Source organism: Sorex fumeus, unplaced genomic scaffold (assembly GCF_029834395.1).
Source record: "Sorex fumeus unplaced genomic scaffold, SorFum_2.1 ptg000033l, whole genome shotgun sequence".
Classification (NCBI taxonomy): Eukaryota; Metazoa; Chordata; class Mammalia; order Eulipotyphla; family Soricidae; genus Sorex; species Sorex fumeus.
The window spans coordinates 34887475-34912138 of record NW_026606090.1 but is presented as its reverse complement, the minus strand read 5'-3'; the positions used below and the strand labels follow the sequence as shown (position 1 = coordinate 34912138).

Here is a 24664-nt window from a genome sequence, read left to right as displayed (position 1 = left end):
ATTCCTCCGCCCCTCTCGGAGAGCCCGGCAAGCTACCGAGAGTATTTGATATGCCAAACACAGTAACAACAAAGTCTCCAATGGTGACGTTACTGGGCCCGCTCGAGCAAATTGATGAACAACGGGAGGGCCTTTAACTTTACCTTACTATATATATATATATATATATATATATATATATATATATATCTTTTTGGGTCACACCCAGCGATGCTTATTCCTGGCTCATGCACTCAGGAATTACTCCTGGCAGTGCTCGGAGGACCATATGGGATGCTGGGGATCGAACCCGGGTTGGCCGCGTGCAGGGCAAACACCTATCCGCTATCGTTCCAGCCCCTCAAATGGATATTTTTTCAAAATTATACATAACTATATTTTACGTACATAATTATCCACTCAAACTTTTTGTTAGAGCATCTGACTCTTGTGTGAAAGTATCACCTTGTGTGTGAACTGTGTGGCTGGCAGCTGTACCCAAGGACTGGCTGCTGCTCTTGTCCCTCCTACTTGTTCTTCTCTTGACTCTCCCAAACTCTAAAAACCAGAGGAACAGTCTCCCCCCACCCTTCCCTAAAAGCCAGTTACCCTAACTGGTTCGAGCTTCAGTGTTAAGCGGACTCCAAATGAAATAGCTCCAAGTCACTCATTTTCTAGCCATCTGACCACTTTGACTTTCATTTCTTTGTGTTGTGAATCAGCCACAGAGCAGGTGCCATTGGTCTGTGGCAGGGTTGAAGAGCTTCAAGTGAGACAGCTTGGGCTAGCAGCCTGGCTCGGTCACCTACCTGCACAAATTAGTATGTCTCAGTTCCTTCCTTCCTTCCTTCCTTCCTTCCTTCCTTCCTTCCTTCCTTCCTTCCTTCCTTCCTTTTGGGGGAAGGCATACCCGACAGTGCTCAGAGATCACTCCTGGCTCTGCGCTCATAGATCATTTCTGGCAGTACTCGGGTGACCCTACAGCATGCTGGGATTTAAAGTGTGTTGGACATATGCGAGGCGAGTAGCTTGGCCCCTGTGGTATCTCTCCAGCCTTTGTGTGGTGTCTCGTTTTCTTCATCTATAGGATGGAAGATACCGATATTGGTCCTACCAAGATGATCCCGTTTCATCCCTGTGGAGCTGTTGCTCATAAAACACAGTTAGCTTTTTAAACAAAGCACGTAGCACATGAATCAAAAACCCATAGTTGGGCTTAGAACTGTATTCAAATTTTCAACTTGTTTTCTCTTATATGCACCAGCACTTCTCCTACTCTGGAGAGAAGTTTTAAATTCCACAGAGTCCTCCTTTTACAAATGCCTTTCTCCATAGGGAAAGGGAAGGGCCCACACACCTGGAAGTTTGCCTACCTGCCATTACCACTACCTTGCTCATCCCCTGTAGATGGCTGTCGTTTAGGAAGCAAAAAGTTGAGGTGGAATCTTTGCATGCAGAAGCTTGAGAGTAGAAGCGTGAGTATTTCGCCAGCTTTGGAAGTAATAGTGTAGGGCAGAAGGCACTCTGAGGCAGCCGGCCAGTCCCTCACCCCTGCCAGCTGCTGAGATGGAAAGGTGGCTGCAGGCCACAGACTCACTACCCCAAGGCTGCCTCGAGATGCCCACGGCCAGCATGGGCTCCATCGGCCTCCTCCCCGGCCACCCCCATGGCACCTAGTAAGCACAGCAGGGAAACACCGGCCCCTTTCCAACCCATTGTTCCTTCCTTGATATCTACCACTCCCTGCGCCCTCCGCAACGGGCAGCACACCGACGGCGGCGTGGCTCAGGCTCTGCGCTGGCCCACTTGGCCAGGATCGTGGCAATGCCATCACCAGCTCTGAAATCTCTAGTTTCTCTTCTGTCACATGAGCTACAGTAATGTAATAACACAACTCACTGGGTTGTTCTAAGAATCAAATAAACAAGGTGTCCACTAGAGTGCTTGGCTCACACTGACATTTAACAGGTGCTTAGGGCTACCTTGCTCAGCACTGCAGGAGAGCAGAAGTGGGCACTGGCGGCAAAGAAAATCTACAATCTGGGGGTGAGCTGGGGGTGGGGCTTACAAGTTTGTCAACATACAAAGTTGTTACTGTTGAGATTTGCATCTTAAACTTAGTAGCAGAGTAAGAACTAATCTAACTAATGATGTCCTAAAGAAGATGTAAAAAATGCATAGCAACTGTACTCCAATCGTTCGGTTCTTGGCGTTCATTTATAAAAAGCATTAGGTTCCCCGTGCTGGGCAAGTCTTCAGTGCAAGAGCATGAGGGTGCTTTATAAAAAACACACTTGGAAAAGCTTAGCCTGCTAGTTATCAGGCAGTATTTACTGATTACCCACCACAATTACCACACAGTCCCACAGCACGAGTGACTCCTCAGAAAACTGTCACCATCTGCTAAATCCACCATGAGTTGTTCAATTTTATTAATGTCTCTGTAGTCTGGGGGAGCTCGCTGCAAAGGTGCCAAACTCACTTAGAGGCTGCACTGCCTCAGCCATTAGTGAAAGAACCAGCAGCTTATGAGGTGCAACTAGGGATGGCTGAAAATTGATCCATTCCCTACGACATCACTGTCACTGTCCTCCGGTTGTTCACCGATTTGCTCGAGCGGGCCCAGTAACGTCTCCATTGGAGACTTCGTTGTTACTGTGTCTGGCATATCGAATACGTCACGGGGAGCTTGCCAGGCTCTGCTGTGCGGGGGAGATACTCTCCGTAGCTTGCCGGGCTCTCCGAGAGGGGCGGAGGAATCGAACTCGGGTCGGTCATGTTGGCTACTTGCAAGGCAAACGCCCTACCTGCTGTGCAATTGCTCCAGCCCCATGACATATATGTGCAAAACCCACTTTCTGAGACTGAGACCAAAGATTTCCTGCGCAAATTTTAGCCTTTTAGCTTAAAAGCTTCCTGGACTCTGCCGACTGCTTCTGAGGATCCTCATGGACACACTGCAAGATGCTGGTAAAACAGTCACCTGCTTCATCACGGGGCTAGAGTCAGCCCATGGGGGATCTGCTGTATCTTGCTGTGTGCTGGGGTGGGGGAGCAGGGCGTCACAAACTCAGTGAGTGTGTTCACCATCTCCAGGGAAGAGGTGAATGGAAGCAGACTCACTGGATGAAAATGTTTAGACAAATTTTTAGATTCTTTCAGTCTTCATGTCCTAATTTGTACAATGGGAAAAGAACGTTCTTTAAAGAACTCCCTGTCAAACCCTTCACAAGGACCAAAGAGGTCACTACACAAGTGAGTAAGCCAGGAGAACATGGCATGCTCTTCGCAGACTAGTTTCTGCATTGGCCACTGGTCTATATTGTGTTAGTTCTGAGGGGTGCAGGGACTCCCTGAGCTACCCAGGAGGTCTGGGGGGCTCTACTGGGGGTTTTCAGCAAGCCAGGCTGGCTGTTCAAGATGAGGCCTCAAGGATGCAGTACTGAGAGTGGCAGTGCTGGGGGTTACATTGGCAGCCCTGCCTCAGGCTGCCTGAGGAACCCCAGGGCTGCATTTAACGATGTACCTAATAGGTTTTGTGTTCTGGTGGGGATCAATCAGGGTTGTACAATTTCTTGATCTTATGTCGTGTTTTGTGGCTGCTAGCTAACAAAATTGGATTTACATGGTTGGAGTGCACTTTAAGATGGTACGTAAGGAGAGAAAATGTGTAATGGCAGATTGAGTTTGGTTACACTCTTGTTTCAGTAAATCTACTCTCGTAGGATGTGAAGTCAATTGTATTTCTGATATGTGCAGTATGTTAAAAATGTTTGAGTTGATTCTGTATCCAAAAGAATGAAAAGTGATTGCTTTCAAAGTAAATAAGCACAAGCAAGCACGTAAAAGAAATATCTGTACATTCATATTTATAAGCATTGTGAAAGGTAGAAGTAACCCAAGTACTTGATGATGGAATGATGCGTAATTAGAATGTAAATACATACATTAGATATTACTCAGCCTTAAAAAGGAATAATTATGGGCCAGAGAGATAGCACAAGGGTTAAGGCACTTGCCTACTACATGGCGAACCCCAGTGGGAGCCTTAGCACTGCATATGATTTCCCCAAGTTCTCCAAGAGTGACCACTGAGCACCGAGCCAGGAGTAACTCCTGAGTACCACTGGCAGTGGCCCCAAACAATACAAAAAGAATAATCATTATTAATAGGTTATTTTTATTAGTACATTTAAAAGGGCACTATTAAAATTTAGTTTTAATTGTATCCTTTAAAACTTCCAGATTCTAGTTTATGATCAGTCTGTATGTTTGTTATATTACAGATAAAGCTCGAGGAGGGTTATTCTAAGAGGAAGAAGTCATTTAGAGAAGGACAAATGGGCTGTGATTCCACTTAACTGAAGTCCTTACAGTAATCAATACTACAGTAACAGAGTAGCGTGGTGTTTGTCATTTGGCTGAAAGAGGGAATGTGGAGTTGAACTCTGTGTTTTACTAACTTGGCATTTTAATAGGCATAGAGCCTCAATATTGGAAGAGTCAAAGAGTTTTGGGGGTGCCAAAAGGAGTATAGCAGGGCGGGCTGACCAGGGTTCCATACTCAGCACCCCATATGGCCCTTTTCACACCACCAGGCATGATCTCTGAGTACAGAGCCAGGACCAAGCCCAGAGCACATTTGGGTATGGTAAAAAAATAAAAAAGGCAGCTTTAGGGGTAAATAGTATAAGGGGAGCACAGCGATGTGAATACACTTAATGCTACAGAACCATAAATTTAAATGGTCAGGATGATAAAAATTTTGTTATTGTATATTTTTTTATCATTTTTCAAGTAAAAAATGAAACATTAAATCATTAAAAAAAGTTCGAGAAACCTCAGCCTAGACATAGATAATATCCCAGGGAGAGGTATGTTTGGATGGAGTCCAGCGCAGAAGACCGAGAAAAGCTGAGTCTCGGTGGAATTAAAGGGGCAGGGGAACAGACTCCCTCATTTTGCTGAAGAATTCTTTTTTATGACCTCTGGGCCCATGGGCCTTCTGGGATAGTGTAAGAATGCTGAGAGTGAGGTTTTACAGTCTTGCTCTGTGACGGCGTGTTTTCAGTCTACATTCTTGGGTTCCGTGAGTATTTTGTCCAGAGTCTGCCCAGCAAAGAGCTGCGTCTGATTTCTGTCCTCTTTTCCTTCAGCACTGCTCCCAGGCCAGAGCAGACCCTCTGCCTGGTCTCCGTCCTCACAGACGAGATGAACCTGCTTCTCAGAGGCCCTGAGTCTGCTGTGTTCATCAACACAGCAACGTGGGCTGACAACTTCTCCAGGCTTTTCCTATCTTATTTTTTAGTTTTGGTGTCTAAGAGTTGAAGAAATGGGATAAGGCCAATTTTCTCAAGGCAAAGGCTATCACCAAGCGTTTTTCATTTTCGTAGCAGACAGGATCTTGGCAAATTACTTAAACAGATACAGAAAGGAAGTCTCTGGGGACAGGCACCTCACCGAAGAAAAGAACAGCTCCAGTTCATCATTTTGGACATGGGCTGCTATGGCCAAAATAAATATCACAGAGGTTTCAGATTTCTTTGAGAAAAAGAAAACATCTTTCAGTAACAGTTCCTAACCTGACTTTGATCTTTAAACTTCCAGAACTTAGTAAATGATCAATTTGTGTAACATTATTAAATGCACAAGCATAAATGGGAGTTTTTTTTACATGCTTAACATTCAATTGTTCCTCTCTATTTCCGTCTTCCTATTTCTCATTTTCTAAGGTAGCTGTACAATGGGCACTAGGTTTTTTTTTTTTTTAACTAAATACCCTTATGAACAAAATGACTGTGTCCAATCCCAACCACTCCACAATTCAAATGTGAAATTCTAACCCTCAAAGCGAAAAGGGACCAATACGACAATAATAGCTGGAAATTATTACGCTGGACAAGAACTGAGTGTCAAAAGTAGGTAAAGGGATATACCTGATAACCTTTCAGGATTTGTATTGCAAACAACAATGCCCAGAAGGAGAGAGGGAGGGGTGGAGGGTGCGTGCACACGAGACAGAGACAGAGAGAGAGAGAGAGAGAGAGAGAGAGAGAGAGAGAGAGAGAGAGAGAGAGAGAGAGAGAACAGAGACAGAGAGACAGACAGAGGGAGAGAGAGAGAGAGAGAGAGAGAGACAGAGAGACAGAGAGACAGACAGAGGGAGAGAGAGATGCTTGCCATAGAGGGGGCTGATGGGAGGGAAACTAGGGATACTGGTGCTGGGAAACATACACTGGTGGAGGGATGGGTCTTGGAGCACTGTATGATTGAAACCCAATCATGAACAGCTTTTGAAGGGTCTAAGTTTTTTTCATTGAATCTCACAGTGATTCAATTTAAAAATCTTAAAAAAATACAGAAAGAGTGAGAGAGAGAAAAGGAGAGATAAATTTTTATCAAGCTAATACAAGAACTTTTTTTAGCGATGTAAATTATGCGTCCTATTATAACAGCAATAATAATTGTTTAATGAGTATTTTCCATATGTCATTTCCAACTACTACATTAACTTTGGAGAAAACATGCAGCATGTGTCACTAATTCAGCTTGAACATATAATTATTTCCAAGTATTTTACAGTATAATGTACACCTCTGATGAACCCTTTTACTTTTTTCTCTTTATTTTTTTTCTCCTGATAACTTAACTCTTTGTGCTTAATTCCATTCATCTGTTTATGAAGGTCTTTCAAATATTCTCTTCTAGAATGTTACAGTTATTTAGTGTAGTCGACAGTTCTTTTAAAATGTGAATTCCCCTGGGTTTTTCTACCTGCCATTGCAACTGACATCTGACTCAAGCAGGAGAGATAAATCTAAACACAGCAAGCACAGGATCCTGCCTAACTAGAGCTTTCATAATATCTTGGGGAAAAATCTATTTACTCCTTATTGCTAGGACTTTTTTTTAGTACAAATGAGAACCCAGCAGGTCCTAGGCCTACTTTTTTTTATCGAGTACTATCTTAATTATTTGCATTTGGAAAAAGGTTAGTGCCTCTAGAGAAATAGCTAGAAAAGCTTCCATAGAACCACACAATGGCGAAGAGATTAGCCGGTAGAGTTTGAATCTTGGTTGATTACTTCAACCTATGTAATTCATATATTAGCTTCCTTTTATCTGCAAAATAGTATAATAGTGGATTTTTACAAAAAGTGGAGGGATTAGAATATGTGTACTATGATTAGTACCTGGTCAGGACAGGGCCAAGAAGGGATTAATTACTGTCATCATCAGTTAGAACTGCTATCACATGGGTATTCTAATCCTCCATAAAACAATTTTTTTGTTTATAAAGTTTTTCACAATAATTTAAATTAATTATTATTTTTTCTTTTTGGGTCACACCTGGCAATGCACAAGGATTACTCCTGGCTTTGCGCTCAGGAACTACTCCTGGCAGTGCTCAGGGGACATATGGGATGCTGGGAATCAATTGAACCCAGGTTGGCCACACACAAGGCAAACGCCCTATCCACTATGCTATTGCTCCAGCCCCAGCGTAGAACTTTTTCAACCGAGGCAAAAATCATATTCGATGGAATGCACAGAAGTTAGGTATAAAAGTGAGTTTTGATAAAATGGTTGGAGCATGCTATATAACCCAAATTAACATAGAGCCCTCCTTGACCCACCCCCAGGACCCTCGTGGCTCCTCCCTTCTGGTGAATCCAGCCTCTCCTGCTCTCACAGACCAGTCCATCTGTTTATTTTTAACATTAAAAAATGTTATTAATGCACTGAGATGTGCAGTTCCTCATGGTTGAGTTTCAGACATACAACACTGCAGTACCAATCCTAGCGCGAGTGTCACCTCCCAGCCAGTGTTCCCTCCCAGATGCTTCTTCCATCTGCCTCTTGACAGGTCTCTGTCTGAGCTTGGTTGTTAAAGTTTGGGTCTTTCGATTTCAGTGTTGCTGACTCTGTGATTTGGCTCTATTTTATTTTTGGGGGACACACCTGGTGGTGCTCAGGGATTATTCCTACTGGGCCTCAGGGGACCATGCTGGGGATGGAACCTCGCTCGTTGCATGCAAAAGCAAGTGCTGAACCCACCGGACTATCACTTCAGCCCCCTCACCTGTCTGGAATGACAATGTACACTCCTTGTGCTGTCTTTCGTTTGGCATAATGCTTCTGTGATTTTTCCATGTTGACTAATATTTGGGAAGTTTATTGTTTTTTTTTTTTAATTATGACCTGTAAAATCTTATCACGCCGAAGGTTGTGTGTTCATGGGCTCACTGGACGGCACTGTCTCACCGCCTGCGTTCGGTGCTCTTGAGCCGCTGTGTGTGGCCTGGATCGGAACGGCTGTTGGCCAAGGGCAGACGGAAGAAGAAACGAGGGCCAGGAGGGTCTATATCAATAGTAGTTTATTCCAGTCCTCTTCACTCCTGTCTTTCTCTGCCTCCTTCTCTCCTGGGCCCCAATCTTGGAACCTCTCTCCTTCTCCTTCTTTAACTTTTTTTTCAGTGATGTTGCAGGATTTCCATAAAATTGAAGGGTAGTTACAGCGATTTCTTGTTTCTCATTTTCCTTCCTCCACATATGCTTTATTTATTATCAATATCCCTTCAGAGAGATGTTTATTATAACAGATACACCCTACATTATTACTCCATAGTTTGCATTAGAATTCACTCTCTGTGAAGTTTACTGACTTGAACAATTGTCTAATAACAGAGTAGAGACTATCACTATTAAATGAATCACACAGTGTTCACTGCCTTAAAAATCCTGTGATCCTCCAGTACTTCTTTATTCTCCCTATTCCCAGAAACTATTGCTCTTTTTACTGTCTTACCTTTAAGTTTGCCTTTTCCAAAATGTCACATAAATGGAATTCCACAGCCCTGTCACCTTTTCAGTTTGTCTTCTCTCACTTCATAATATGCATTTGAATTCCCTCCATCCCTTTCTTTGCTTAATGGCGCATTTCCTTTTATCACTCACCAAATTCCAAATACCAAAACTTATCCATTCAACTACTTATGACTAAGCTCGTTATTTTCAATATTTGAAAGTTATGAATAAACTACCATACACATCCATATGCAGTTTTTTTAAGATTCTTTTTTTCAGGTAAAGGCCCTTCCGTTGATCGTCGATTTGCTCGAGTGGGCCCAGTAATGTCTCCATTGGAGACTTTGTTTTTACTGTGTCTGGCATATCGAATACATCACGGGGAACTTGCCAGGCTCTGCCGTGCAGGCGAGGTACTCTCAGTAGCTTGTCGGGCTCTCTGAGAGGGGCGGAGGAATCGAACTCGGGTCGGCCATGTTGGCTGCATGCAAGGCAAACTCCCTACCGCTGTGCTATCGCTCCAGCCCTCTTTTTTTAAATTTTTAAAAAATTTTTATTAGTGAGACACCATGAGGTACGGTTGTAGACTTACAAATTTTTGTGCTTGGGTTTCAATTATACATTGATCAAGTACCCATCCCTCCACCAGTGCCCATTTTCCACCACCACGTATCCCAGTATCCCTCCCACCCCCCATCCCCTGCATCCCACCCTGCCTCTGTGGCAGGGCATTCCCTCTTGTTCTCTCTCTCCTTTTGGGTGTTGTGGTTTGCACAAGAGGCATTGAGTGGCAATTATGTTTGGTCTATAGTCTACTTTCAGCATGCTTCTCCCATCCTGGGAGGATCCTCCCAACACCCTTTATTTGGTGCTCCCTTCTCTATCTGAGCTCCCTTTTCCCCTAGCATGTGTGGCTGGCCTCTAAGCCACGGAGCAAAATTCCTGGTACTAATCTCGGCCACTCTTGGGTGTTAGTCTCTTATTTTGTTACTTTATGTTCCTCAGATGAATGCAATCTTTCTGTGTCTATCCCTCTCTTTCTGACTCATTTCGCTTAACATGATACTTTCCATGTAGTACCACTTGTATGTAAATTTCATGACTTCATCTTTTCTAACAGCTACATAGTACTCCATTGTGTAGATTTACCAAAGTTTCTTTAACCAGTCATCTGTTCTCAGGCACTCAGGTTTTTTCCCGATTCTGGCTATAGTAAAGAGTGCTGCAATGAACAAACAAGTGCAGATGTCACTTCGACTATACTTTTTTGCCTCTCTGGGATATACTTCCAGGAGTGGTATTGCTGGGTCAAATGGGAGCTCAATTTCTAATTTTATGAGAATTGTCCATACTGTTTTCCAAAAGGCTGAGCCAGTCGGCATTCCCACCAGCAGTTAAGGAGGGTTCCTTTCTCGCCACATCCACGCCAGCACTGGTTGCTTTTGTTCCTGTAGATGTGGGCCAGTCTCTGTGGTGTGAAATGATATCTCATTGTGGTTTTGATCTGCATCTCCCTGATGATTAATGATGTGGAGCATTTTCTCATGTGCCCTTGAGCCATTTGGATTTCTTCTTTGAGAAAGTTTCTGTTCATTTCATCACCCCATTTTTTGATGGGGCTGGATGTTTTCTTCTTGTGGAGTTCAACCAGTACTTTGTATATCCTTGATATCAACCCCTTGCCGGATGTGTTTTGGGTGAATATCCTTTCCTATTCTGTAGACTGTCTTTGTATTTTGGTCACTGTTTCTTTGGAGGTGCAGACGTTTCTTAGTTTAAGATAATCCCATTTGTCTATCTTTGTTTTCACTTGCTTGGCCAGTGGCATGACATCTTTGAAGATACCATTAGTTTCAATGTCATGGAGGGTTTTGCCAACTTTTTCTTCAATGTACCTTATGGATTCCGGTTTGATGTTGAGGTCTTTAATGCACTTTGATCTTACTGTTGTACATGGCATTAGCATATGCAGTTTTTTTTAATAGAGAAAAGTTTTCAGCAACATAGGTATACTCCAAAAAGCATAATGGATAAGTCACTGGGAAAAGGGGCATTTCAGTTTTATAAAAACTGCCAAACTGCCTTATGCTGTAGCTATGCCATCATGCTCTCCCACCAGGAATGATAGTCCCTGAGGCGGATGTCCCACCAACTTTGGGTCTTGCCAGTTTTCTTGGTTTTTGCCATTCTAATTCATGTGTACCGGAATCTCTTTTTAAGTGGCATTTCCCCAAGGACATGTGACAGGAATGTCTTTCATCTTCTCCGCTCTTCTGCCAACAAGCATGCTGTCTTCATGTGCTCATTTACCACTTGTATATCTTTGGTGAGGTAACAATTCAAGACTGACTATTTTTTAAAATCAAGATTTAAAAAAATGTTGTTGAATTTTAAGTGTTTTTTTTTTTACTTTGAATAAAAGTTCTTTTCAGATGTGCTTTTCCCAAATACTCTCTTCCCAGTCTATGACTTCTCATTCTCTTTACATTGTTGTTTGCAGAACAGAAGTTTTTAATTGTAATGGAGTTCAGTTTACTGATTACTTCCTTTTTGGTACTGTACCTAGAAAGTTATCACCATACTCCAGGTCACTTCAATTTTTCTATGTTATCCCCCAGAAATCTTTCTGTTTTACATTTAGGTCTATGGTCCATTTTTTTGGCATATGGATGTGTTACTGATATAGATTAAAAGACTATCTTTGCTATTATCACAGACTAGTTGATTCTCTCTTGGGGTTTATTTCTGGATTTTCTGTTCTATTATTTACATTTTCTTTTGCTTAACACCAAAGTCAGTTGCAACGATTACTGCAGCTGCATAGTAAGTTCATAAGCTGAACAGCGCTAGCCCTTCAAGTTTGATAGCGTCTTTCAATACTACATTGGCTGTTCTGGATCTTTTGCCTCTTCTCAAATTTTTAGAATCACTGGGATGATATCCACAAAATACCATACAAGAACTCTGACTGAGTCTGTATGGAATCTAAGCCATGAAGTTTGATGGCTGTGATGAAAAGTGTTCCATTTTGTGAATAAAGCAGCACAAGTGTTCATCTTTCCAGTTGATGGCAATGAACTCCCCCACATTTCTGACTATATATATAATGGCTGAAGTTTCCAAGAACACTCTTCTGCAAATCTTTTATTATTTTAAATGTATTTGAATACACTGAATACATTGTATTCAAATACAGTTAAAATAATTTTCAAATGGTATTATTGGGTTATGCAGTAAATGAGTTTACAGGAAACAGAAAAATAGGCCTCTCAAAAATGCTTATGCCATTTTATATTCCCACAAACAACTCATAAAAATGAGTTCGAACTGCTTCACACCACTGTGGTTTTTTGATGGTCGTCATTCTTTATAAGGGGAGACATTCTAACAGAACTATAGTAGGCTACTGTGACTTTGATTAAACGAATGCTGTCAGAGAAATGCATCTTATCCACTGCTTTCTGTTGATTTGCACATCTTCTTTTGTCTGTTTTAAAGCTTTCTTCATTCACACTGCTTGTAATTTTGTGGTTTTTAACTTTCTTATAATTCTTAATACGTATTATCACTCACAAATATGTACTGCAAAATTACACATCTTCCCAATTTTTTCTTGTCTTGTTATTTTGATGTGTTGTTTTATTAACTTTAATACACACTAGTTCATCAGGACTTTTATACTGTGTTTTTCTTACCTCTGTAATAAATCTTTACTTATTCTCATACTGTAAGTATGTTTTATTTCTTATATTAAAACCCTTTTATATTTACTCATATATTTATCATTTCATGTAAATAGTTCCTTTTTTGCAAATGTGAACTATCCTCTAATATTCCCTTCAATCTGGCACATTTCCATTAGCATAAACCTACTAGACATGCAGGTGCTCAGATTTCTCTAATAGTAAACAATATCTTTATCTTATCCTTCAGTTGGGGTGAATATTTCAGCAACTTAGAATTCTGCTCCCACAGTTATTTATCATTATTGGTCTTTCTTCACTTTTTAAAAAATATATTTTAGGGGCTGGAGCAACAGCACAGCAGGTACGGCATTTGCCTTGCACACGGCCGACCCGGGTTCGATTCCCAGCATCCCATATGGTCCCCTGAGCACCACCAGGGGTAATTCCTGACTGCAGAGCCAGGAGTAACCCCTGAGCATCACCAGCTGTGACCCAAAAAGCAAAAAAATATATATATATTTTAATTCATTTGAGTAGTTTCCCAAGGGAAAAGGGGCCAGGAGCTCTTCCTGGAAATACTTAGCTGAGCTGGGGGTCAGGGCTCAAGCTGAGGGTGCCATGGGGCTGGGGACCACCAGGTCACACCCTGAGATCCTGGGACTCCAGGGTTACACTGGGCGAGGCTCTGGAGGTCGTGTGTGTTGAGGCTGGAGACTGGCCTGCCAGAACCCAGCCCTGGACTAGCCCCTCATCTCTCTTTCTGCTGTAAGGGGATTTCTCATTGTATTGTGCCCTCGGTAATTCAGGATGAAAATCATGTAACTGTTTCATCATTTTCTTCTTCAGAATATATACCTTTTCTATGGAAACTTTTCTTTTTACAATGGGTTTTCAAAAATTTAAATATAAAATTCTGAGGCACAGCTTTATTTGTATTTATCTTGCTAAAGATGAATTGATTCTTAGATTTGTAAATTAATATTCTTTAGCATATTTTTATTTAAAATTTAAAATTTTAAGTATTTACTTTAACATTTTAAAACTCAGAGTTGAAACATTTTTGTCCTGCTAGAAAAATGTTCAGTCATTACTTCACTATTTTTTCTGCTTTATTTTCTATTTTCTCATGCTGTACTTCCAATCACATGCATATCTGATTGCCTGATATTATCCTTGATTCATTGTTTTATTTCTTAATTTGTATTTTGTAATTCTTATTGGTATACTTTATTTACTCTTTAGTCATTTTCACTCAATTTAAGGCAATCAAATAAAATTTTTATTTCAAATGCTGTACTTTATAAAAAAAAGAATTTTCATGAATTTTTGGGCTAGAGCGATAGCACAGCGTTAGGACATTTGCCTTGCACGCAGCCAACATGGCCAACTCGAGTTCGATTCCTCCGCCCCTCTCTGAGAGCCTGGTAAGCTACCGAGAGTATCTCACCCGCACGACAGAGCCTGGCAAGCTACCCGTGACACACTCGATATGCCTGCCAAATACAGTAACAACAAGTCTCATGATGGAGACGTTACTGGGCCCACTCGAGCAAATCAATGAACAATGGGAGGACCATGACCGTGACCATGAATTTTTAAAATAATTTCTATTTTAAGGATGAGACCACCCTTTCTTCAGCATCATGGCCATATTTTCCTTTAGAGTCTTGATATGATAGATGTTTTAAAGTTCTTGTTTAAAACTCCTGATGTATAAACTACCTCAATGCCTATTATCTTAATTACTTTCTCTCTAGAATATGGGTCACGTTTTCCTATCTCTTTATATATCCTTTGATTTTTGAATAGCTAATGAGTAATTGTGAATGGTATGTTACAAACCTTCTATATTCTGTTTTCCTTCTTGTTCCTTTGGGGCCATGCCTTGCAGTGCCTGGTGACGGGGGCTTCCCCAGGATCTGTGCTCAGGTCCTCCCGTGTAGTTCTGGGGATCAACCCTAAGCTCCCAGGGTTGCAAGGTACATGCCCCAGCAACTGAGCAGTCTCTTTGGCCCTAACGTCTGTTTTTTGGTTTTCTTCTTTCACAGAGTGCTGATTCTTTAGTTATAACAGGTAATTAAATTTCTAACTTGAACTTGTGAATGCTGGGCTCTTGATTAAGATTTTTGTCCTGGGGCTGGGGCAATGGTACAACAGGTAGATCACTGGCAGTGCACGTGGCTGAGCAAGGTTTGATTCCCAGCACACCTACCCAGTCCTCTGAGTCTCACTTGGAGTGACCTCTGAGCTATGAGTCAGGCATAGCCCCTGAGTACATCCAGTCTTGGTCCTAAAACTAAAATATATATAGAAATAAAAATATAACTGCTTGCCTTTAGTTTGAATCTTTATTCTCAAGACATGAACGTTCTGAGTTTTCATAATAAATAAAATTAAATGTATTTTCCAAGCAACTCTACCTAACTTGGTTGGGATTTAAATTCTAAGTTCTACAGGCCACAGTTGCTGGCAGCAGCTGAAATTTCTGCTCAGTTTTTTCAGCTTCTCATCTCTAGTTTTCTGGGGGGCTCACTCACTAGTTCTTTCCCTTACACTGGCATACAGATAGGGGTCATCCAAGGATACAGGAGAGTTTATCTGCTGAATGGGAGCTCTCTTCTAATGTCTCCCTGCGTTCTGGAATTTCCTCCCGTATGTCCAGCCACTTGGCAGTCCCTGAGCTCCTTCCCACTCACATTGCGAGTCAGTAGGACTGTGGTTTTCTCTCCGAGACGGAGTTTGTGGACCAAGGAGAGTGCCCAGAGGAAGCTGGATAATGTAGACCTCCCCTGGTTCAATAGTGTTCATTCAAATATCTAACCCCCAATATTTTGCACTTAGATTATTCTCTAATGTCTTCAAATAGTTGTTCTTTTAAATAGTTTGTCCAATATTTATAACAGTAATCCATAGGGTAGTTAATGCAATAGAAGCTTTTCCATCATTAACGTAATTGGCACTCTCACAAAAATTTTAATTTTTTAATGTGTAACGAATAAACTATACTTTTCATTGTTAGGAATACTTTTAGCATTATTAAATAATTATTAGCTGAAGAGATCTTCAGGTGCTATTCAGAACACTCTGTTCTACCAAGCAATGACTAAAACGTACCATGATCAACTTCTTTTCAGAGAGCCCAAGGGGGTGGGCAGAGCAATAGCACAGTGTGTAGGGGATTTGCTTTGCATGTAGCCTACCTGGGTAGAGCCCCCAAAGGAACCCCCAAGCCTGCCAGGAGTAATCTCTAAGGTCAGAGCCACATGTAAGCCCTGAGCACTGCTGGGTGCGGTGCCCCCTCCGAAATCAAATCAAATCAAACAGACCATAAGAAAACGCTTCAGGAAGCTCACTTTCTAGTTTTTGAAGGACTGTCCATATTGTGGGAGGTAATACTGGGCACACTGGTGGTGGAGTATGTGCACTGGTAGGGTGATGGGTGTTTGATCATTGTATGACTGAAACTCAAACATGAAAGTTTTGTGACTGTATCTCACAGTTATTCAATTAAACAAATAAATAAATCACGAATCACAACCATCCTGTTATTTGTCGATTACCTCGAGCAGGTCCCAGTAACGTGTCCTTCATCCTAGCCCTGAGATTATATTCAAAGCTCTTTAGGAGAATGAGACCCATCATTGTTACTGGTATTTGGCATATTGGGTACGCCACGGGGAGTTTGCCAGACTCTGCCGTGTGGGCAGGCTACATTCGGTAGCCTGCCAGTAAATAAATTTAAAATAAATAAATAAATAAGTAAAAAAAAGAAAATGTTTCATCAGAAAATGAGCTTACTGTCTGGAGACACTTAGCTAAATCACATTAAATGACTCACAGTATCATGAGATTATGTAGGTAGAGGGACACGTAGGCTTTAATGAAGTTGATCTTTCCCACCAAGCCATGAATATGAAAGATATTTCCCCCAGGCCTTGTACGTATTAGTTACAGTTTTCTTTGTTTCACCCCTTCATTTATGAAGCTCACGAGTTTTGGTGTATTTTCCTCCTCTTCTGTCCCCCTCTTGTGTCATCCTCTAGCACGTGCACACTTTTGGACCTAGTGAACTTTCCCAAATCATTCTGACTGCTTGGATTCAGTTTCTTGAACTTACTCCCTTCCGGTGTTATATGCTGAAGTTCTAACATTACAGTATGTCAGAATGTGATCTTATTTGGATAAAAAGGTCTTGATAGAAATGAACTCAGACTCACGGTTAGCATGGACTAGTCCAATATTACCAGTATGCTTTTCCTCTCCTTTAAACACCATAGTTTACAAGATTGTTCATGATGATTTGATACAGGCATTCAATATTCCAACACCAATCCCACCACCACTGTTACCCACCCTCCACGATTTTCTCCATTTTCCCACGCAACCCTCAGTTATTTTCCACTAGCAGGCCCACAAAATTTTATTTTACATTGCTTTTACTACTAAATGGCTAACAGAATGGCCAAAAAATATTTCCATGAAGAAAATTTGTGAAAACATGTTCTATCTCACCATGGGGACCTGAAGTCTTTGTTGGGCAGTTTACTCAGCTTTTGTTGCAAATGACTAGTATATTTTTTAAAAAAAATGTATAACTAGTATTCTTTAAAAAATGTCTATTTAAAGACTCACAAGGTAATATTATATAATAGACCCCAGGAAAGCTGACCCTCAGCCAAACAAGGACCGTGACTGGACGCTGCCTTGGTGTGGAACACTGGAGTCTGCCAAACACAGCTTTTGTGTTTCTGAAAATAAACACAGGCTAGTGGCAGTTTTCCAATATATTTCATAGTTTTGTTTCAAATACTTAAAAATATCTTTGTTAATGAAGATTTACAAAAAAACAATTGTTAAAATTACCACTTTTTCTAAAATTACCTCTAAAAAATATAACAACTTGGAAAAAGCTTACTTTTTTTGAATAAATTTAAAGAGCACTTTAATTTTAAGCACATAAGGTACACTCAAATTTAAGTATTCTTTTGTTTTTAACAATTTTATTTTTTTTCACATAAAAAGCTTACATTTTACTGGCATAATTTTTTATGAAGTCAAATGTTACTCAAAGGGCTAATTTTTAAAAGTTGACTCTATCCCTTTCAGTTCTTGAGAATACCTCCAGATGGCATTCTTTTTCTATTATATTTTTATAGTATAAGAAATTAGTAATATTTTAAACACTTAAATTCAGTCACAGTCATTATGCCATTACAACAGTGGAACTACTTACAACTTTTAGGACATTTTTATTGTTGTTGTTTTGGGTCACAATGGTGGTGCTCAGGGGTTACTCCTGGCTCTGCATTCAGGAATCACTCCTGTTGGTGCTTGGAGAACCATATGGGATGCCAGAGATCGAACCCAGGTCTGCTGCATACAAGGCAAGTGCTATGCTGTGCTATCTCACCAGCCCAGGAAAATATTTTAATACAAACAAATTCATAACGTTTCAGAAGGTTATGTGAGTTTAAGGATCTTGCTAGACTGAGAAACAGTACTTGGCAAAATTAAGATGCTCAATAACATTTTTCTAACAAGCTGTCAGTTATATTCTTAATAAAATCATTTAAAACATTTAATAATTAATGCACTCATCCGGTAAAAAGGTAACGGGAGGGCCTTTACCTTTTTACCTTTACCACATAAATTAACTTTTGTAATAAAAAACATCTGCAATAGCAGGGCTGGAGCGATAGCACAGCGGTAGGGCGTTTGCCTTGCACGCAGCCAACATGGCCGACCCGAGTTCGATTCCTCCGCCCCTCTCGGAGAGCCCGGCAAGCTACCGAGAGTATTCGATATGCCAGACACAGTAACAACAAAGTCTCCAATGGAGACGTTACTGGGCCCGCTCGAGCAAATCGATGATCAACGGGAGGGCCTTTACTTTACTTACTTACTTTACTAATAAAAAACATCTAATCCCTCAGTGATAAGACTTTTTTCTTGTTAAGAATATTTACCTATTTTATTTATTAATTTATTTAAATTTTATTGAATCACCATGAGATAGTTACAAGCTTTCATTTTTGGGTTACAATCACACAATGATCAAACACCCATCCCTCCACCAGCGCACATTCCCCACCACCAATATCCCCAGTAGACCCTCCCTTTCCCACCCTCCCCTTGCCTCCATGGCAGACATAATTCCCCATAATCTCTCTCTCCTTTTGGGCATTATGGTTTACAATACAGACACTGAGAGGTTATCATGTTTGGTCCTTTATCCACTTTCTGCACACATCTCTCATCCCAACCAATTTCTCCAGCCAGAATTTTCTCAGTGATCCCTTCTCTATTCCAGCTGCCTTCTCCTCTTTGCTCATGAGGCAGGCTTCCAGCTATGGAACAATCTTCCTGTCCCATGTATCTACTAGGAAGTGATAAGAATTTTAGGGAACAAAATTTCTTGTCAAGCTAAAATAACTTGTTAGTGCATAATTAATATATAGTGCATAGATTTGGCATCAAATTAATCATGAAGAACACATTAGGATTCCTTGAAAGAGGAAAAAATAATAATATGAAATATACACCTTTCCCTAATTAAAAAAATAATTATCAATTAAAAATACCTAGAAGTCTGTCCTGATTTGAGAGAGTTATGATTATGGCCTGTCTGTGTTTTTTCCTTAATTCAGAGTTGAAGTACAGATGGCAGACTTCTAAAATGACACTGGAGCTCCAGGAGAAAACTTTGGCAATTATTTATGTCACTCTTGAAAATCTCTAAACAAACCAGATAGGGCTTCTCTTCTTCCCTCCCTCTCCTGGTGCACACTCTGAAGTCTCATTACATTTCTACTTATAAAGAGGAGCACTTCGTTTTCAAGATTACTGTGATAAAGCAAGAAAAAGAACTAAAAATGCATCAATTCCTCAAAGCATTTAAAAAGGACATTATCATGAGAAAAAGAAGCACAATGGCTTCCTTCTGTCATTCTTATGACTATTATATGATTCTTGCCCTGTTTCCTCTTCCCAGCATTTTAGAGAACAGTCATCTCAGAGAGAAACAGCAGAGAGACTTACGATGTATTTGACGTCCCATTGTCTGGACTGGCAGGCTCAGCGTCACCTTTCTCTTAAAAAGGAAGCAGAAAAAAAACCCACATGTGAGTATTAGAGTCCTTAAGAATTAAGAGAGATTAAATATATTTCCATGTTCCTATTAACAATCTTTCAAAATGTGCAGTGGGAGGCTTTTAAAGTATCATTTTATTGTCAGAGAATTAGATTCAGAAAATCATTCTTCTCTGTAATGCATTTGCCCAGGCAGCTATCTGGGAGCAGGTCTGAAGGAGCTGTTTGCAAACAACCAGAGCCCAGAGCAAAGGCCCTGCCAGAAGATGAAATCTTACAGATGAAACCTGTTTCCTTCCACTTCACTTCACAGAAAGTTTTAAGGAAATAAACCCATTAGCATTCTACATGAAAGGCACTCTGAACTTCGATCCCTTCTGCTAATACAAGCCAAACTGGGTCAGAGTGCATCAGAATTTGGAGGATTTTACAAAACATGAAGGTTGCATTAGAGGTTCCAAGATCCCAGAGCATTGCATTCCATCAAGAAATGTGCTCCTGGGTTAGAACACAGTAAGATGTAAACCAGAACCACTTCCTGACCCTCTGAGAGGCCTGTTCAAGAGATGTTTCTGTGGCCTGTGGTCATTGAGCATTTAACGGGTTTTAATCAAGGGAGTCTGGAACTAGTTCTCTTTGTACGTTCAAAGGGCAAATTCTGCTTGCAATAGACATAATACAATTCTCAATCTTTGACCACAAATGGTTTGAGCTGTGTGTCCTTGTTTTTGAGGTACTTCTTTTGATTTCCTTGGGCCAAGAGATGGAAAGGGAAGGGTCAGTACAGAGAGTGGGAGTTAGCGGAGATGGTGATGGTCCTGCAGAGCAAAGGACTGAATGAACTCCCAACAGAGATGCGAATTTGAAAGTTGGGCTTGAAGGTGATAACTTGCTTTGTGCGTTCAAGCCTGGCCTGGAGGTCTTGAGCATCCTGTCACACACACCTCCTTGAGCACCTCCTCCCACTGTTTAGAGGCCCAGTCTGTGTACTGGACAAGTCTTTTGCCCCCTGTCCACATTAGTCTGTGGTCACCTAGTTTCAGGAATGATCCCCTAGCATACATGATGATGACATTTGAGAGGCATTGTCCAAACCAAACTCAAAAGCAAACCAGACCTTCTTCTCTTTTCCTTATAAGAAATTAAACAGTCGTGAGAACAAGAGAAGCTATGTACAGTGAGCATACATCTACCTCTACTAACTAACACTCTTGAGTTAACACCTATCTACATGGTACCAGAAACCCAGGAGGAACAGCCTCTTGCTCAAGAAGCCACAGTTGAAAATTGGCTTAACTACCTCAGTAACAAACTGTTCAGTGAAACCACACTGATGTCAAAGCAGAAAGAACAGATTAACTAACTTGCTTTAAAGCTTGTACATTTATATCATGTTTTGTCCTCCTGGCCAGGTCTGTATTGTGTTCATTTAGGAGACAGGGAGGTCTTGTCAACTGGCTTGAGAGCTGAGAAGAACCTAATTTAGTATTCTGCAGAATTATGTTTCCACCGAGGAAGCACAAGTGCTGCCAGAATTCCAAGTGGAGAGTTGTAACCCCTGCATTATGAAAACGTCAATGGAGGCTTAATCCAACACATCGATCTTTCCCCCCTTGGATATGGAAAGCCGGTTCCCTCCCCTACCCATCACACCACATACAATCCTAATCAAGCCTGTGAAACAGCAGACTCGGCAGCAGCAAACATTTCCAAACAACTCATGTCCCAAACCAGGAAATCAGCAACATCAACGGAGACATCGCTTGGATGTTTGAATAAATCTGTTTTACCTTGACCAACAATGCTGCCAAATAACCCGCAGGTAGAGAGGCCAAGGGCCTTAGCGCACATGGGCTGTGGGGCGGCTGGTGTCGTGGGCTGCGCCAGCATAGGGGCAGGGCCGTGGCTGATTAGCTACGCTCTTAGCAGCACTTATGTTGTGGCAACCGGGCAAACAGAGTAGGTTCTGGTGAAGATGAAGGCCACAGTGGGCCACGGAGGCATCTGTGAGCAGTCTGCACCGCAGGCTGGCAATGAATGGACCTTTCTGGGTTGAAGGAAGCTCAACATGGAGACATGGATTAAATCTATTTTTGTTGTTGTTGTTCTACTGAGAAAGAAAATAAAATACAAAATTCTACTCAACACCTAGAAATTTTAGGTGATGCAATTTCTGAAGGTAACTTGAAATGTTCCTTTCAGTGTCTGTGTCATTAAGAGATTTTTTTTTTTCACAGCCCCAGGGAAAATTATGAATGGAAGATACAGATTTTCAGTACGCAGTTTTTTCAGTTGGGTGCTCAGGAGATTTTTCCCTGGAGTCAGCAAGAGGACAGTTAGGGGCTATCCTGGCTCTTTCAGCAGTCTTCATGGTGGACACCACAGCGGTCCCTCGGGAGGGAACCTGCATTGAGCATGAAGAGACTGGTGCAGTATGATCATCTGGCACGTGGAGATAAAGTTAGAGAGGAAGAGGGGGACACTGAGCCAAAGGAAGAACTTTCTGCGCACATGTATATTTACACTGCATGTAAATGCATTTAAGTATATTTTATGTGTATTTTCAATTGACACTCGCCATGAATCAAACAGTATCTCAGACAGTATGCAAACTGCCGAGATGTTTGGCATGTGTCTTCTGATGACTCCTCATTAGCCCAGTGGTAAATGTGAGGAACCTTCTCTGAGATGCACGTACGACTTGGGGTATGAAACAACTCGGTGCCTTCATTTGGTAGCATAAAAATCCAGAATACCTCCATTTCAGTTTTTTTTCTTTTCCCTTTTTAAAAAATTGAGTCACACAGCTACAGAGCTGTTCATGATGGGATTTCAGTCATACAATGTTCTAACACCCGCCCCTCCACAAGTGTCTACTTCCCACCACCAATGACCTCCCATCACCCCTGTTCCCCCAGCCCATCTCTATGGCAGACACTTTTCTTCTTCCTCTTTGCCTCTGTCTCTGTCTCTCTCTTTCTCTCTCCTCCACCCTCTCTCTCTCTGTCTTCCTCTCCTTTTGCATGAGTTGCCATACAATATCTCAATCTCTAATACAACAAATATATTGAGGACTTTTTGTCCTGGATAGTCTAGTAACATAAATCTCAAGAGTCCCTAACTTATTCCTGTATACTAAGGAAGTTTTGAAAAGGAAGCAGAGACTGGCATCAGTCTGGATTCTGTGACCCAGAGAAGTCTTGAAATATTAACAATGCTTCTTTGCAATAAAAGGAATTCATTTACATGGTCAAAAGTATTTTTAAACAGTAAAGGTAGGAAATCTGTATTAAATCCTGCTAGTTCTTCTATCATTACTCTAAGTAACATATTTTTTTCTATATGTATCATCTTTAGACAGGACTAATGATTATTACTATGAGAGATGAGAGGGAAGACATTTAATATACTATCATATTGCTCCTTACAATTCTATAAGTCTATTATTACTTTTTAGTGTCTCCACTATTTATAACTTTAAGTAAATTTAATCTTCTGTATTGTGATTGACTTCTGAGATAAAATACTATGCAGAATGATGAAACTCATCATTCCAGTCTTTCCTCCTGCCTTTCCCCCTATCATATACTATTCTGCACAGCTATAAAGACCCCTTTTACAAATAGAAGATGTAAAATATCTTTATATTATTTTAGTGATTATTAAGGAATCATCATCAGTAATGTTAATTTAATGATTTGATTCGGATGTGCCTACAGGCCAATCAGAAATATTATAAATGCTAATATCATTGATAAAATTATGACACTATATGTATGTCATTAAAGGACAAAAACAGAATGTGACCTGTACAAATGTCACAAAATCTGAAAGGCAGCCAGTGTTTCTAGAACATATATCAACTGCATTCTCATTCATTTAAAAAAGTTGAATTTATTAGTTTTGAGAGCGAGGACTCCCTGGGGCATGCCTGAGTGTGTCTGAGGGCTGACAGGAATAAGCCTCATTGCATAACCCATGGAAGGCATCTCTGCTGCCGTGGAACCCACATCCTAGATCCTGCACTAACATTCTTATTTTTTTTAATGCAACAGGTTAATCTCAAAGAAAGGTTATGTTTTTCTTAAGGTAAATGCAGTCTGTATATGTGTCTTAAATATCTTTTGAAATAAAAGAATATATACTCCACCCCCCCCACCCCACGCACATATCTTTCAAAATTTAAAACGAGCAAACTGTGCGAACCATGTCAGGGCCAGAATATGGGACAGGACCGAGAAATAGCCCAGAAGCCTTGTCAGCATCTTCTTGCTGTTGCCCCAGCAATCCGGGGGTGGACAATGTGCTTATCATTCTCTTTCTTCTCTGCAATTTTTCTTCACCAATGTATTTATAGGTAAATAAAGTATTCCTTTTCTTAAAAATTGTAGTGATTTACCAGTGGTTTACAATCCTTTACTATTTTGTAAGTCCAGCTTCACAGCTCTATATGTGTAAAGGTTTGCGTCGCTCACCCAAAGTCCCAGGGCACCCCACATTGTTAAGTGATTCCCTCTCCCAACTTCTTTCACCCACTTTCCCTTTCCTCCAGTAAATACCAAATACCCTCCTGTACTCCCCCCCCCCCCCCACCCGCCAACCCCGCCAACACACACACAGAGACTATGAGTCAAGTAACTTTGCTTTTCCTGAATTTAACCTCTTCATGAACAGGGTGAGACTGTATCATTTCTTCTTATGGGCATTTACAAAGCTATGGATGACCAAACACTGGCAGCCACACACGCCCTTTCTGGGCACTTATTAGAAATCCTGGCAGGGAGGTGGGCTACCCCATCTTTACCAGGAAAACACAAACTGATCTCCAAGTTCACCTAGCATCCCACTTTAACGCTACTTCTAATAACATGAAATGTAAATGTATTGTGGGGTTTGCATTCCCCAAGTACCAATGGGAAAGATATTTGGTCTCTGCACTTCTGTGACCTTCCCCTTCACTTATGACAAAGCATTTGATCGTATTTTTTCTCCTCTAACTCAAAGAAGCATTTTGCTGGCTCTATAAAAGCTTGTCACATAATTATAAAATATATATTAATTTCAAGTAACTTTTCCCAGCACGACTACTCAGTTTCTGGAAC

At 41.0% G+C, this 24664-nt stretch overlaps 1 protein-coding gene across 2 annotated transcripts in view; it reads right to left on the bottom strand.

The window, feature by feature from the left end:
• The window catches only part of AFF3 (ALF transcription elongation factor 3), a 601777-nt gene that overhangs the window by 158273 nt on the left and 418840 nt on the right, over positions 1-24664 (bottom strand). For both annotated transcript variants that reach the window (XM_056116650.1, XM_056116651.1), the window contains exon 9: positions 19512-19563. In XM_056116650.1, coding sequence (XP_055972625.1) covers positions 19512-19563 — 52 coding nt within the window. The remainder of the gene's footprint in view (positions 1-19511; positions 19564-24664) is intronic.